At 44.6% G+C, this 15836-nt stretch overlaps 1 protein-coding gene and 1 long non-coding RNA gene across 2 annotated transcripts; both read right to left on the reverse strand.

The window, feature by feature from the left end:
• Positions 1–4609: 4609 nt before the first annotated feature.
• LOC148024458 (uncharacterized) lies at positions 4610–5204 on the reverse strand. The gene is made up of 2 exons (XR_015693313.1): positions 5070–5204; positions 4610–4829 (listed from the first exon to the last, which is right to left on the reverse strand). It is a non-coding gene; the product is annotated as an uncharacterized LOC148024458 (long non-coding RNA).
• LOC148024459 (uncharacterized) lies at positions 4917–13054 on the reverse strand. Its single transcript, XM_087694085.1, has 3 exons — positions 13040–13054; positions 12446–12914; positions 4917–12012 (listed from the first exon to the last, which is right to left on the reverse strand). The coding sequence occupies exons 2-3, from the start codon at positions 12624–12626 to the stop codon at positions 5201–5203; spliced, it is 6993 nt and encodes a 2330-aa protein (XP_087550211.1). The 5' UTR covers positions 12627–12914; positions 13040–13054; the 3' UTR covers positions 4917–5200.
• Between the last annotated feature and the right edge of the window lie 2782 nt (positions 13055–15836).

Consider the following 15836-nt stretch of genomic DNA (forward strand, 5'->3'; position numbering starts at 1 on the left):
ATTAGACTTAAAGATTGAAAAAATTCAAACATCACCAAATTATAAGATATAATTAAATAAAAAAATTACTGTTATGATTAGACAATTAGGATAATCGCTTTTTTTGTTACTTTCTCATGTGTAGAACAACTTTAGAAACCTTTTATATATATTTTTAATAAATCAAAAAATAAATAATCAAGTTTACAATATATATCTAAATGTAAATAATCTTATATATTCAAATCCATCATTATATGCAAGGTATTTTGATAACAAAATTCATTATATAAAATTTTTACTTTAAATTTTTATTTTATGATTAGACTAGTACATTTTTTTTCATAATAAAATTTAAAATAGAGAAACTCAACATAACCATGGATTAATATAAATTAAGTAAGTATAAATATAATTATTGAAAAAATATATATTTGTCGATCAAAATATTAGGTGTGATTTGAATTTATAATTATATTAGAATAACTTATAATTATGAATAAAATACTATGATAGCATTTAAAATGCCAAAAAATTGTAACTGAGTTAGAAACATTAAGTACAAATAGTAACATAAGTTCTAAACAATGGCTACAAATTCGAGAATGTAATAAAACATATTACTTATCATGTATAAGAGCTTCTATTAAACAAGATATATACAAATTCGTTCATTTCAAAAATTAGTATGCTTTGATATGCAAAGATAGATATACAATGGATTTTGAATCCATATGGTCCTGCTTATTTGACAAAAATGATAATACATTCTAAATCCAAACATTAGTATGCATTGAGACACAAATATATACATATACATATATACAATATATTATGAATCTTTATGTTGTTGCTTATTTAAATTGGCTAGTTATGGAATATCTCAAGCAAGTAGAAAATTTATTTTTATAAATACACATCACTTTTAAATCACACTTATATATTAAAGTCCAAAAAAGATTTAGAAGTTTTACCACCCAACTTCACAAATGTCGTGTTAATTGATTATACATAAATACATTCAGCACCCTAATTTTTTTTTTATAAAAAAATATGTATTGCTGATTGGTGCACTTTGCCACCTCATTGGAAGCTAGTAGACTTTATGATATAGTGATAGAAACTTTAGGATGATCATACTAAAACTACCGACTCAACAATTTGAATGATCATCAAATAGATATAATCCATTTGTAAATGTCAAAGCAAAATATTATAAAAGGTTTAATCTTCATGTAGTAAAGTTTATAATACTTCGTGTTGTCAAGAAAGTCTATGTTTAAGATCTACCCAACAAATATCAACTAATCATTACATTAGTATTGATGTCTATAGTATCTATCATTATATGTTTGTGAGATTGAATGCTTTACAATATAGACTATCATTGTAAAGCATAAAAAATACACAATAAAAGGTTCAATCTTCATGTAGTAAAGTTTATAATAGCTTGTATAGTCAAGAATACCATTTTCAATATCCAAGCATATTAAATTTGCCATCTCAAAAATGTTCCTCGAACTGAGCTATATCTATGTAAATTTCAAATAAACATTGAAATATTGAAAGCTTTGTTATGTTCAAGATCTACATAACAAATATCAACTAATCGTTACAATTGTTCATTTTTTTAACCCAATATGTAAAGCAATCGGATATGTGTGTGTGTGTGTGTGTGTGTGTTTCTCAAGATAGATTTCAATAAGGCCTATGATAGGTTTGAGTGGATTATACACTACAATCCTTAGTAGACATGGGCTTAGGCAGGAAGTATGTCAATTTTGTCTCTATTCTGGTTTGGGAATGCTACCATAGCCATCTCAGTCAATGACGTACTAACAGAGTCATTTCATTTGCGCAGGTCCATCCGTCAAGAATGCCCTCTAGCACCCCTCCTCTTTGCCATAGCTGCAAACGGATTAGGCTGGCTCTTAGAGCACTTTAGACTTTAGGGTAAAATCAAGGGCATCAAACTACCCAATAAAAAGAAAATGATACTCAACCTATTTGCAGATGACACTAATGTCACACTCAATAACGATGTAGAGTCCATCCTCACCTTTTGGAATTGCCTAGACATATTTTGCTTAGCCCCAGGCTCCAAAATCAACCATACCAAAACAAGAGTCAGAACTCTTATCCAGGCCCCTCCTCAATGGATCCTAGATGCCGGTTGCCAGATAATCCCGGGAGGAGAGATTTTTCGATTATTAGGTATTCCTATGGGCTTTGGAGTGACACTAAAACAAAGATGGCAATGGGTAATGAACAAAATCCATTCTAAGCTAGAAAGATGGAAAGGTTTCCCACAAGGAATTGCTTCTTGCTGCATTATTCTCAAGCATATCATGATTCCTACCAGTGTCTACTTCCTTGCATGCTAGCACCCCCCCCAAAGGGTCCCTCAAACAACTTGAATCCTTATTTAGGAACTTTCTTTGGGGGGGTGACCCTATAAATATAAATGTCCCAAAGTTGCTTGGAACACGTGCACCCTCTCCAACAATAAAGGGGGATTGGGGTTTACAGACCTCCTCTCTATCCAAGAAATTAGCCACGAAATGGGTCTTCAAATACATGCATAACCGGGAGGAAGACTGAGCAATCCTTCTGCTCAGTCATGTTCAAGGTTTCAATGTCGATCAACACTCCCGGTTTAAAGAGCTACCAATCCACACCATAGTATTCTCCCTAGACAAGTATAAATCCCGCACTGCATCCCCACTGGTCAAACGTATTTGGGAAGCATGGCAGCAATATAAAAGTCTGGTAACCATCCCTTAGGCCCAAAAGTCAAGGATATGGAGTGGAAGAGACTCCATTTGGCTAAGCCTCACTCTTCCCCCAATTAAACCTCACCAATATGGGATAGCCTCCAAACTTAAACGAAAGGAATCAAAATCTGGTTGGACATTTGGGACAAGGACAATAGGACCTGGAGGGATTGGGAAGAGCTAAAAAGGCAGTACAGGCTAAACAACGAAGACTTAAGGTTCATTCAAGACCGCAAAAGAATCTGGCGAGATTTTAACCCAATGCTTATTCAGTGTAATGTGCAGGTTAAGATGAAGGATTTCAGGTGGAACACCAAGTCCTCTCTACTCCCTCTGCCCAACTTACCCAAGGACAACAGAAAACCGATCGTTGCCCTCAATCAAAGATGGCTTCTTAACTAGAATAACTATCGATGGGAATATCTCTTTCAACAAATATGGACCCCCTACCTCCCCCTGAAGATCTCTCATCTGCTATGGCTCATACTCCATAAGGCGGTCTGGACCCAAGTCAAAGCAGAACGTATCGGGATAGGCAATGGCCTTTGTCCACGATGCAAGAGAGAGAAAGAAACCATCGTGCACCTTTTTAATTTATGCCCAGGTAACAGGGGCTATGTCAACTGGTTACATGAGTTAATCTCCCCCAACCACCCATATAGACTAACATGGAAAGAAATCCTCCTGGGAGAAGTAAACGGCCTCTCCCCATCCCTCTGGACTTTGATACGTGGAATATTTCTGTGGTCCATATGACTTGTTCGCAATGAAAAAGTATATAATGGTAAAGATGTTGATTGCCTCCCTCAATTTAAAGTTGATCTTTGTTGGCATGCTCAAAGAAATGCTTGAAAATTAGCGACGAATGATGTGCAAACCTCCATCAAACGTTCGAGTACCAAATGCTCGAAAGAGGAAAGAGAAGTTAAAATTAGGAAGGCAATTGCTAAACTGTTCCAAAGCATTATAAATACTGCAACAGCTAGGGACTACACCATCAGGATTCCAGGCGATGTTTTCTCTACCTTGCCTGATTGGGGTTCACCATCAACAATTTCTTGGGCCATCGGAACCCCTCTACAATGGATAACACGACGGGCCAAATGACTAGTAACCCTCGTGTCACCATGCCCAATAGCTCCTCTGATAGCCCTCTCTCTTCGCCTCTTCTGAACTAACTTGTGCAGCTCCCCCCAATATCTCAGCCCTAGGCCCCTTCCATACTAGACACTAATAATGGATTGCAGGTTGCGCCTCAGCTAAATAGGCAAATGAACTCACCTTGTCTCATCCAATTAGAATAGCTCCACCAAGTCCTTTTGTATAAGTTCTTGGCAAAAGGATAGCCTTATAAGTCATGCGGCTGGTTGTTAGGGGCAAATCCCCAATTGTACATACTTACCTTACTTACTTTCTTTTTAATACATTTCACATCTTCATTTTTTTAAAAAAAACTTAGAATGCTCAAAAGTCAGCAAATGCATTAAATGGTAGTAATACACCATACAAAATTATGTGTGTTCATGTACAATTCATTATAGTCTGATGAAACTTTTCTTACAATTAAGACAATTTCATCTCATAAAATCAAAAGAAAAGGCATAACCATATTCATTACAAGATGCACTTGTTTTGAATAGATCATTCTGTTTTTAAAAGGAAAACCAAACAAACGAAAAAGACGAAAGAAAAGCCCTGGAAATGCTCCTAAACCGAACTTACTCCTGGTTTATTGCTGGTCGACAGTAGCTAAAACCAGCTGGAATCACCACTGACTTTAACGTGTCTTTTAACAGACCAAACAAACGCTATTTTATAAAAAGGAAGTTAAAGCCAAAGAAGAGTAAGCTAGCCAATCTATAAATCTGGCGTCTAGAATGAATATTACGAGAATATTAAAAATTTGTGGGTTGGCTTCCTCTCCCAGAGGCTGAACACACCAGCTGCAAAACCCAGCCTCAAAAAGAGGCCAAAGCTGCCCCTGCCTGCTATGCCAACAGGACGCTGACTGATCAAACCGCCTCTGCACCAATGGCTGCAGTTCACCTCGAGACAGACAGCCAACGAACACTCGCTCTACATAAAAACAGTGCACGCTATGGAGCTGATCAATGAGGAAATTAAGCTAGTCATCAATGAGGAAAGTAGGCAATGCACTGAGGATAGTGCCAACAGCTACATGTCTAATGAATTCTAGTATACAACTATCAGACAAGCTAAGTTTCCTAAGGTTTGGCAGAAATACAATAGGGGATCACAATTTACAATCAACAACAGGAAAGTTGCTTTCTCTAGTGCCTCTGCTTTTGAACATACCTTTCTCAGCTTCTTGCAGCTGCAGTAATCCTGCGCTCCCTCCAAACGTCTGATTTTGTCTACCCAGTACTGATTTTTCCGCTGCATCTGAACACACCTTTCTAGCGCCTCAGCTTCTGAACATACCTTTCTCAGCTTCTTGCAGCTGCAGCGACCCTCCGGTTAATTCTCTCCCTGGCAGAACTTATCACTCCCTCCAAACGTCTGCTTTTGTCTTGCCAATACTGAAGGGCCAGACAAAGCTGCCTGATTGCCTCCCTCTTCTCTTCAGATCTGTCAAAGATGATGGTCCTCTGCCTCTTATTTTCCTCTCTAAGGAATGCAAGCTCATTCTGCAAGTTGGTCATGCTTGCCACCAATTCACTATGCCTTTTCTTTTCTGCTTCCATAGCTTGTTCTGCCTGCCTTACCTGCTCAGCCTTCTCCTCCTTCAGTGCTTTGATTCTTTGCACAAGACAAAAGAACTCTGCCCTCATGAATCTCACAGTTATCACATAAGACTTCTCCTTCCTGACCGAATTTGAGATTTCATCGCTGAGATTTAGATTGTTCACCTGTAGTTTAGAAAGCTTGTCCTCCATCATCTGCAACTTCCCTGCAGAAACTCTAGACAGCTCATTCAGCTGTGAGGTTCTCTCTAGCAACTTGGTAACCTCATCCTGGACCTGCTTCCAGTCTCCTAAGGCGATAGTGCGCTCCCCTTCAAACACTACCTTCTTCTCCTTGATGCTAGTGAGTTGCACTTCTAGTTCCTCAACATAAGAGATCTTAACTAGAAGTTCAGTTTGCAATGAGCTCTTTTCCCTTTCCAAGGTGCCATGTTGCTTCTTTAGAGTCCAAATTTCATCTTCTAGTTTTTTGACCAACTCATTGAGCATTTGATTATGAGACTGCAAATTGTCAATCTCAGACTGTTTGCTTTCAACGGTCCCTTCCAAGGACTTAATCCTCTCTAGCTGTTCTTGAACTGCATTGTTGAGGTCACCTATGACAAGCCCAGACATGCGCCTCTCCTCCTCTACCTCCTCCTGCAAGCTCTTGTACAAGGTTTCCATATCATTACACCTGTCAAAGGCCATGGTCTTCTCCTCCTTCAAGCTGATTACAGCGAGCTCAAACTTCTTGAATTCGGTTTCAAGCTTCCCTCTGTCCTCCTTAAACTCTTCCTCATCTCTGTATACTACACCCTTCAAACTTTCTACTTCTTCCTCTAGCTGGTGCACCGAGTCCTCTTTGGACTGTAGAGACCTCCTCAACTGCTGTTCGGACTCTTGCAGTAGAGACATTTCCTTATGCAGCCTCTGAACTTCATCTTTAAGGCTGACCATTTCACTTTCTAAAGAATCCTTCTCAGCCGTCAACTTGAATGCTTCATGATGAAGTGTTTCTATCTGCCCATCCCTTGAGGCGATTTCTTTAGACAGTTCTTTGTTCTTGCTAATCAAAAGAAAATGTTCATCTTGAAGCACTCTCAAAGAGACCTCAACACTGTTGAAGTCCTGAATTTTCTTCTCCAGTTCGACACCCAGTCCTCTGCTTTCCTCTCGAAGAATGTAACTCAAGGACAACAGTTTGCCGATCTCTTCATTCTTCTGCTGCAGCTCTTTACTTCCCGACTCCAGCTCGCTTTCTAATCGCCTGACTTCTTCTTGCAAATCATCAACCCTTCTGTTCAAATCATTCATAAGCAAAACAGTAGAAGCCACTTCCACAGAGAGAGCCTGCTTCTCTTTCTGCTGTTCAGAGATGAGACCTTCGAGTTCCTGGATTCTAGACATTGCATTCATTGCCTCTGATTCAAGGCGAGCATTCTCGTTTTGGTGGAACGAGAGTTTCTTTTGCACTTCCTCCAATCTGGTCAAGACCAAAATATGTTCATCAACGCTCCTTTGTCTCTCATGCACGACAGATTGGTGCTGATTCTGCAACTCAGAATGAAGGTCCTGAAGCTTGGAGATCTCTTCTTTCAGGGAAAGCAAGTCCTGTCTGAGCTGATAATTCTCCTGTTGCAAACTGACTATCTGTTCCTCCAAAATGGTAGCTTGCTCGTGCCTCGTTCTAACTTCAGACTCCAGATCCAACTTCTTCTTCTCCATCTCAGAGATTACCTCTGTCATCTCAGCCACCGAGGCAGTCCTTGCCGAGATGTCACGCTCAAGCCTGCTGTTTTCTTCCCCCATGGAAGACAATTGACCCTCCAACCTCTCCACCTCTACCGTTGCATGATCATACTTCTGTGAAACAAAGTTGGATTGCTCTATTAGCGATTTGATCTTCTCGCCTGCCTCCCTCAACTGTTGATAGAGCCTCTGGATCTCTTGCTCTTGACTGTCAGAAGAGAGGCTTCGAGCATTGAGCTCAGCAGACAACCTCTCTTTCTCCTCTGTTAGGTGCCCAAGCTGTTCAAGTAGCTCATTTGCTTTCTTCTCATGGGAATCAATGTGAGCCCGCAGAGAAGCCTTCTCCTCGTCCCAGAAGGATGACCCCTCTTCCAGCTGACGGATGCGAGCTAGCTCAGCTTCCAGCCTAACCTCCAGAGAATGCCTGTGTTGTTGGGTCAACAGAAGTTCTTCCTGTAAGATTCTGGCCCTGTCATCCATAGAAGTCTGCAAGAGGGCTATCTCCTCCTCCAGCTTCCTCACTTGTCTGTTTTTCATAGCCATTTCTTCTCTCAACGTCGACGCCTCTGCCTTCTCGAGAGACAAGGCAACCCGGATTTCATTTAATTCCTCTTCCGCCTTTGCGTACCTCTCGCCAGATGCCAGAAATTCTGCCCTCAACAATCTCTCTTGTTCCTCCTTCTCTATGAGACCTTTGCTAAGCACTTCCAAATCCATGAGTAATTTCTTGATCTGCTTGCTTGCATCGTCCATACTTCTCTTCTGGGCAACGTCCTCATCCCTCAGGACATTGATCTCCTGCTGCAACTTAAGCACATGATCGTTCTCCTCTAACAACTTCTCAAACAGCTCTTCCTTCTCTCTCTGCAACTCTGCTGCCACTGCAGCAGAGTGCTTGACGGAAGCCATTAATTGCTCTTGAAGTCTAACCTTCTCTTCTTCTAAAGAAGAGTTCTGCTGTTCAAGCTGTTCAATCTGCAATTGGAATGCCTGCAATTCTGTCATACGCGCTTCGTATTTGGCTGTTAAGCTGTCATATTCTCCCTTGGAGTTCTCACGCAGAAGATCCAGCTCTTGGAGGAGCTCTGACACTCGGGAGGAGAGTGCCGTAGCTTCTTGCTTGAGCTTAGACTTCTCTGTAAGCAAAAGAAGCAAATTTTCCTTCAAATGTCTTAGAAGAGAGTGCTTGGGTTCTGAGTGCCAATGGAACTCTCGATCAGAGACGCTACCATGTTCTTGGAAAGCCATCATCATGCTATCCACTTCTGTTGCATGCTTACTCTCCTGGTCCATGGCAGCTGCAACCTTCTCGTTAAGCATCTCATTGTTTTCCACCATCCTTCGCAGCTCCTGTTGCAAACGGCCAATCTCAATTCGTAATTCCTCTGATGTCCCCTCTGCTTGCCTCCTCCTCTCAGCCTCCTCTGCCAGCTCTCTCATAAGCTTCTCACACTCATCCTTGAGGTTTTCTCTCTCCTGTTGAGTGCTGGAAAGCGCCTGCTGCAACCCTTTGATATCTACTTGCAGAGCTTCCTCCTGTCTATTCTCATCTTCAAGCTTTATGCTCAAATCTTTGGACTGTTCAGCTAAAGCTCGGATCTCCTCTTCTAGCTTCACAATCTGGTTCTCTAGACTGCTCTCCTTGCTTTGAGACTTGCTGACATGCTCCTCGCACTCAAGCCTGGCTTTCTCCCTCTCTTCCCTTTCGATCGACAAAGCCTTCTGCAATCCATCTAACTCCATGGATAACCTGTTAGAGTCCTCCATAGAAGATGCTAATGCTTCCTGCAGCTTGTTGAGCTCTTGCTCCATAATTCTAATCTTTTCTTCCTTCTCCGACAGCTCCACTTGCACTTTGGCATGTTCCGATTGCTGCATTATAAATGATTCTTCTACATCCCGTGATTTGGTTTGTAAGCTGCTATGCTCGATCTCAAGCTTACCTTTCTCCTCTGCCCACTCTTCTTTCTCGGCAATAAGTTGTTTGATGTGCTCCTCAAGTTTGCCTTTGTCGACGTCCCATGCAACCTGCTGCTCTTCTAAAGAGCTCTCCATGCTGCTAAGCTGAGCTTTCAGGTCTTGAATCTCCATCTCGAGAGCATCCTTTGCCGCCATGGCTTGCTGCAGGTCTGCCTGGAGAGCTTCGAGTTGGTTTCTCAGCAATTGGAGTTCTTCCTGCAATGAATTAACTGTTGTCTCCAATTCTTTGATACGGACCTCAAGCTCAGCTTTCTCTCGAAGAAACAGTTGCTCTTGACTTGTGCATTTCTCCTCGGCTGTACGAACTTGGTCTAACGCCAATTGCAGCTCAGTTGACAATTTAGCATAGGTTTCCTGCGCCATAACTACACTCTCCTGAAGTCTGATAACTTCTGCCTCCAGTTGAAGGGCGTGCTCTATCTTAAGAGAAAGCTGGCTTTCGAGGCTTCCATTACTTTCTCGCAGCAAACCATTCTCCAGCTCGAGTTCTTCCTTCTGCTGCCTCAAGGCCTGAAAGTCTCCTACAAGGGTGGCATTCTCCTGTTGAGAATCAGACAAACCTTGGTTGACCTTATCAAGTTGGGTCTGTAATTCCAAGATGCTTTGTTGATTCTGCTCAAGTTGACTGAGCAGGTCCTGTAATTCTTTGCTCAACTTTGCGATTTCACCCAGGTTAAGAATACGTTCCTCTGACAAAGCAGCCTTCTCTGATGCCAAAGCTTCAAGGTCATGATCAAGCCTTTGTCTCTCAGCCATGGCTGACATCTTCATGCTTTCAATAAGCCGACGGAGCTCATCAGCTTCTTCGCTGAGCTTGCTGCAAGAGGCAGCCAAGGCCTTGTTCTCATCCTGGGATGACATCAGTGAGGATTGAAGATTCTGGTTCTCATCTTGTAGTTTCTGGACATCCTCTAGCTTAGCAGAGATCTCATCACGAAGATTGCCAACCAGCTTATCTCGGTTTTCTATCTCCCCTTCAAGCCTGGCAACAAAGGCGAGCTTCTCCACTAGTTCATCCCCGAGCTTGCCTGCCTCCTCTCTCGCCCGCTTTAGCTCTTCTTGCCTTTCTCTCAACGTGTCATTCAATTCATTCTTCTCATTCTGAACTGCTTCTATGGAAGCCTGTAACCTCCCCACTTCGGACTCAAGTTGTCCTCTCAGTGTCTCTATTTCAATAACCTTGGCTGGAATCTCCTCTCTCACCTGTATTAGCTCTTCTTGCCCTTCTCTCAACTTGCCTTCCAACTCATTCTTCTCATGCTGAACTGCTTCGATGGAAGATTGCAACCTAAGCACTTCCGATTCAAGCTGCTCTCTCAGAGTCTCTATTTCAACTACCTTGGCTGAGATCTCCTCATCTCGGCTCTTGATCTCAACTTCCAACCTACCCACAAGCGCAGCTGCATCCTCGAGCTCATCTGTTAGCTTTCTTACCTCTTCCCTTGCACTGTCAAGCTGCGCTTGGAGGTCAGCCAGGCGCTTCTCCAATTCATCCTGAACCTCGATTCCTCTGGTTCTCTCGCCTTGGAGTTCCGCCATTGCGACCTGGAGCTTTTGCACCTGCTCTTCGAGCTTTTGCTTCTCATCATTTAGCCTCCCTGCCTCTTCTCTTGATTGACTGAGCTCCTCCTGTAACTCTGCCGTTTTCTTCTCGAACACATCCTGAAGATCAATGCCTCTGCTTCTCTCGCCTTCTAGACTTGCCAATGCGGCTTCAAGGTCCTTCACCTTTTCTTCCAGCATCTCCTTCTCTTGGGCTCGCGCTGACATCTGCACGTCTAGGTTCTCTTGAAGTTCTCTTAGTTGAGATTCCAGAGCCTGAACTTGATCACGCCCGGTACTAATTTCTTCATTGAGTCTTGATTTCTCTTCCCGTAATGCAGACAGCTCCATTTCCAAGTCCTCGATTTTCTTCTGCAATGCCTCGAGAAGGCCAAGCTGGCGGCTCTTTTCATCTTCCGAAAACTGGAGAACATCTTGGAGCCGTTTTATCTCCCCTCGAAGCTCCTCTACCAGCTCGGAGCTCTTAGAAGCCTGATCAACAAGTCGATTTTTCTCCTCATGCAAAGCCGCGGAGTCCTTCTGAAGGAGGTCAAACTCCTCTCTGGCTCCCTGCAGGTCGTGAGACAGATGCTTGACGGTGGCCTCAAGTTCGTTCTCGCGGGAGGCGAGGTGGGAGTGGCGATCGAAGAGGACGCGGTGCTCCGCGCGGGCCTGCTGGAGCTCATGGCGGAGGCGATCGATTTGGAGGGAGCCGGCGGAGAGGTCGAGCTGGAGGGAGGAGTTGGCCTGCTTGAGGCTTTCGATCTCGTCGCGAAGGCGGCCGGAGGAGTACTGCTCCTGGAGGAGGCGGCCGTTCTCCTTCTGGAGGGAGGCGAGCTCGGACTCGAGTTGGGAGAGGCGATGGCGGAGGAGCTCGAGCTCCTCGTCGTCGGCAGAGGCCGGCGACTTCTTCTTGGAGGAATCATCGCCATCGCCATCCTCGTCGTCGCCGTCCGAGGACGAAGAGGATGACGAAGACGAATCCCGGCCGTTATCATCGTGCTTGCCAAGGAAGACACTGAATCCAGCGGCCCGCCGGCGCCTGGAGCCGCCCGATGATCCTTTCTCGGGGGAATCTCCGCCGAAGCCGAGTTGCCTCTGGAGGTCCTTTGGCATGCTCTGCCGGATGTGTCCCGTCAGTTGGTCGTACCTCTCCGCCAGCGACCTATACGCCCTGTAGAACTCCTCCACCAGGCTCACCAGCTCTGGCCTCTTCTTGTAGTACATCTCCGCCCGCTTTGCAAACGAGTCTGCGTCCTCCTCTATCAGCTTCAGCATCGCCTTCACCTTCGCATCCATGTCTGCATACATACAGACACAACATGTTTTTACAGAATCGCCTTCCACCTACGCATCGACGTCCCCAACACAAGCAGAAACCCAGACATACTCTTTCTTGTGAAACTGCAAACAGACACACGCACGCACTGCGAAAGTACACGCGCACACATTTGTTTTGAACACACGCATCTATCTCGGATTGATGTGGCCTTTCCGGCGATCGGTGCACCATACAGTCGCCGTCGCACACAATTGTCCTCCCCGCCATGAATATGAATTCAACCAATTCAATAAAGCTTGCATTATCTTGCACGCGCGCCCAAACACATCTAGCTCAGATCAGCGTTGCCTCTCAAACGAGGCCGCACAATACGCGCTTATTTGCGGAAGCTTGACCCCTTTCCAACAAGCAATGCTTACAATCAATCATCATTGGATTATTGCAAAGCTTACCGTTTAGATTATCCTCCAGCCATTTCGAGTTCTTCGGTATATTATGGCTATCCCACCACCACGAATGAGACTTCGCTTTGCTGCTTCCCTTCATTGTCGATGCTTGTGGTTGTATGCTGGAGAATGAGACCTGTTGCGACTGCCAATTCGCTCCACTGTTTGGCCACCTCACTGAGGACATGTTAAATAGGTCATCCGCGAAGAAGGAGCTTCATCGGCCTGCAGGAGCCCGACCGGATCAGATTGGAAATGATTCATTAGAAGCTTTGCATAATTCACACAGACCGGTTTCAAACGTGCCACACGGGTTTCCATGGAGAGAGAGAGAGAGAGAGAGAGAGAGAGAGAGAGATTAAGAATATTCGTTTAGGAGTGTATCATAAATGGGGCATGAGCTGTGTCCATGGTGTAATGTCATAAAATGCAACCCTCGCACGCGGAAAGACCTTCCCGTGTCTATCCGTCTCGGCTGGAATAAGATGAACAAAAAGAAGGAGAAGAAGAAGACGTTTGAGGAAGAAGAAGTTGCACGATGCATAAAGATTCATTCATGCGCATTGACCGTGACGGATCAGGAGAACAGAAAAGAAAAACCTTAAATGCTGATAACATGCTGGCAGTAACATGGACGCTCGATTTGCATGGAATTGCGAGCCAAAACGTCAGACCACAGAAGAAAGATGAAGAGAAGAAAACTTCGAGCGTTAGCCTTTAGGCTATATTTATCGCAGCACCACAGCTAGTAGATAGTACATGCTCCTTTGAGATGTTGACCAACAACAAAAGCGGTGTATTTAGTGGTGGCCATGAAAGTGCGTTTTCTGGACATGTCAAATCTGAAATCTCTTCTTTTCCTCCAGCTTTATCGTCAGCTTCAATGGAGAAGAAGGCGGCCTGTACTATTTTTACTTCAAGAGAAAAGCTAGACCTGGACAGTGCAGAATCTGAAGATGCACAGATTCCAGAAGACTACTGTTTTATATTAGCTAGCTTTTCTCGGAATCTCAGTATTCAGAATCAGCATTGCTGTATGAAAGAAATAGAAAGGCAGGTCACAGAAAGAAAGACAGCAGGTCACAGAAAGAGAGCGATAAAGACTCGTGTAAGCGAGAGAAACTTGTGTGTGCTGTGCCTTCCTTACCTAAGATGGCGCTATGTCGTGAACCAGATATTGTCGCCGAAACCTGCATGTATTCGACACGAATGAAACAACAGGGATGTCGAGAAGAAGGGATTTTTCTTGATGACGGAGAGCTGAAGAGAGGATGAGAATGAAGAACGTCCTGTTGACACGGAGAGAGGATAACAGACAAACCAAGAGCAATCCAGCGGGGGGGGGGACGGACGGCGAGAGAGGGACAGAGAGAGAGCGAGAGAGAGCAGACCGCGTGAGAGAGACAGGATGACGAGCAACACGACGCGCATGGTAGGACTGGCAGGCTGGCCCTTTGTAGAGAGGTAGATACAGACGACAAAGAAGAACCGGACCGTGTGAGACGTCTGGCCCCCGCGGTGGCGCCATTTCTTTAAGACTTCTCCTTGGGTAGAGGATGTTTTTATGTGTAAGTCTAGGAGCACCGAGAGGCTTGTGAAAGCTTGATTGAGCTTGCATGTAACTGATTGACCTTGCAAGTTACATGCAAGCTGTGTGTCACAACTCGTCTATATGTATATTGCCCCTCTTTGAGTAACTAGAATCTATGTATCATAACTGTGCATCTATATGTTACAACTATGGACCACATGTATGTTGCATGTAGGTGTACTTACAGCAATGGCATGATGGTGAGCCATACATTGTCTTTCAATGACTAGAGAGAAAGCTTGAACACCAAGTCAAGAGAGAAAAGGTCTATCATTGCACACCAATAGATTTTCATTGCACTTGCATAACTATGGCAAGTTAGCCCAATATTCCCGTTTGGAGATTTAAGATGATTCGGATTCCATGAAATCCAAGTCTCTAAATCGAAGTGGAAGTCCAAGAGACACGTACACATGCCCATAGATTTTTCTACCTTCACTCACATAAGTAGATAGGTACACTTGCCCATTGACTTTTCTACCTTCACTCACATTAGTGTGTCATGGCTCCACCTTTGGGAGTACCTAGACATATTTATCCCAGCAATGGGAGACCTAGAGGATATGTGTCACAACTGTACTAGTACCTAAATGCTATATGTCTTTCAACTCTTCATTGTCAAGTGTACCTAGATGTTGTGTGTTGTAGCTGTTCACTCTTAGTCAAATGAGAAGGTTATTGCACAATACACAATCTTCTTACTTCCACCTACGAAATGCATAAGTTGAATAACATTTTACATACCACTCACTTTGACTTCTAGCTAGTCCTCAAGAAGTTACGTGAAAACTTGTATTCAACAAAAAAACTAGATGCCACCTTTTGAAGCACTTAGATGCTATATGCCATAGTTGTGGGAGTACCTACTGGTTGTACCACAATCGAGACACTACTTGGAGGCTATATGCCATAGAGCCTTTGACCCTATGAAGGGTATCTAAATGCCATATGTTGCAACTCTTCACTCTCTTGATCAACTTAGAAGGTTAATTGGCAAGCCATGGTCTACATACTTCCATCTAGGAAAAGCATGATTAGAATAACATTTTACATCTTTACTATATATTAACGAGAGATCGAGGGCTGCTGCCACGTGGCAGTCCCCAGCCTCCCCACAAAGATGGCAGGGGCGGGTGTCATGACAACACCTGCCCGCCTCAAGCTGCTCGCCTCGATGTCACTGTAGTCTGCGGCTCCTCGACCTTCTCGGCCTGCGGCTCCTCGACCTGCTCGCCTGCAGCCTCGATCCTCGACCTGCCCCCGTTGCCCTCCTCCTCGAGCCTCGACCCTCCTCGACCCTCCTCCTCTATATAAGGAGGTCCGTCAGAGCATGCCTGACGGAGGTCCGTACTACCCCTCTCTCTCTCTCTCTCTCTCTCTCTCTCCCCAACTGCGATGTGGGCGCAGACGGCATGGTGATGGTGGTGGGGACCGTCCTGGCAGGCGCCGCCACAAATTAGATGGGCTACTTTGAAGGGGAGGCGTCCGTGCCTCTGGAGGCGGCCATCGCCTGTGCTGGCACATTTGGGGCGGGCGCCTACCCGGGGTACCCCGGCCAACTCCTGGTGGACAAGAAGGCGAAGGCCAGCTTCAATGCCTATGGCATCGACGACGTAGAAGACGACCGACGTGCTGCGGCAGTAGCGTTGCCACATGCCGCGGTAGCGGGGCTAGCCGCTGAGGTCCCACATGTGCATGGTGAGGCGACCACGGGTGAGGTTGCGAACGTTAAGGCCGACAGTGGGGATGCGGTCCTCCAGGAAGGGCCCGTGGTCCCTGGCGATGGCGGCCACCAGCGACGTCTTG

The sequence above is a fragment of the Lygodium microphyllum genome, chromosome 15 (assembly GCF_053477565.2).
Source record: "Lygodium microphyllum isolate KBCC chromosome 15, Lygodium_microphyllum_v1.1.10, whole genome shotgun sequence".
Lineage (NCBI taxonomy): Eukaryota > Viridiplantae > Streptophyta > Polypodiopsida > Schizaeales > Lygodiaceae > Lygodium > Lygodium microphyllum.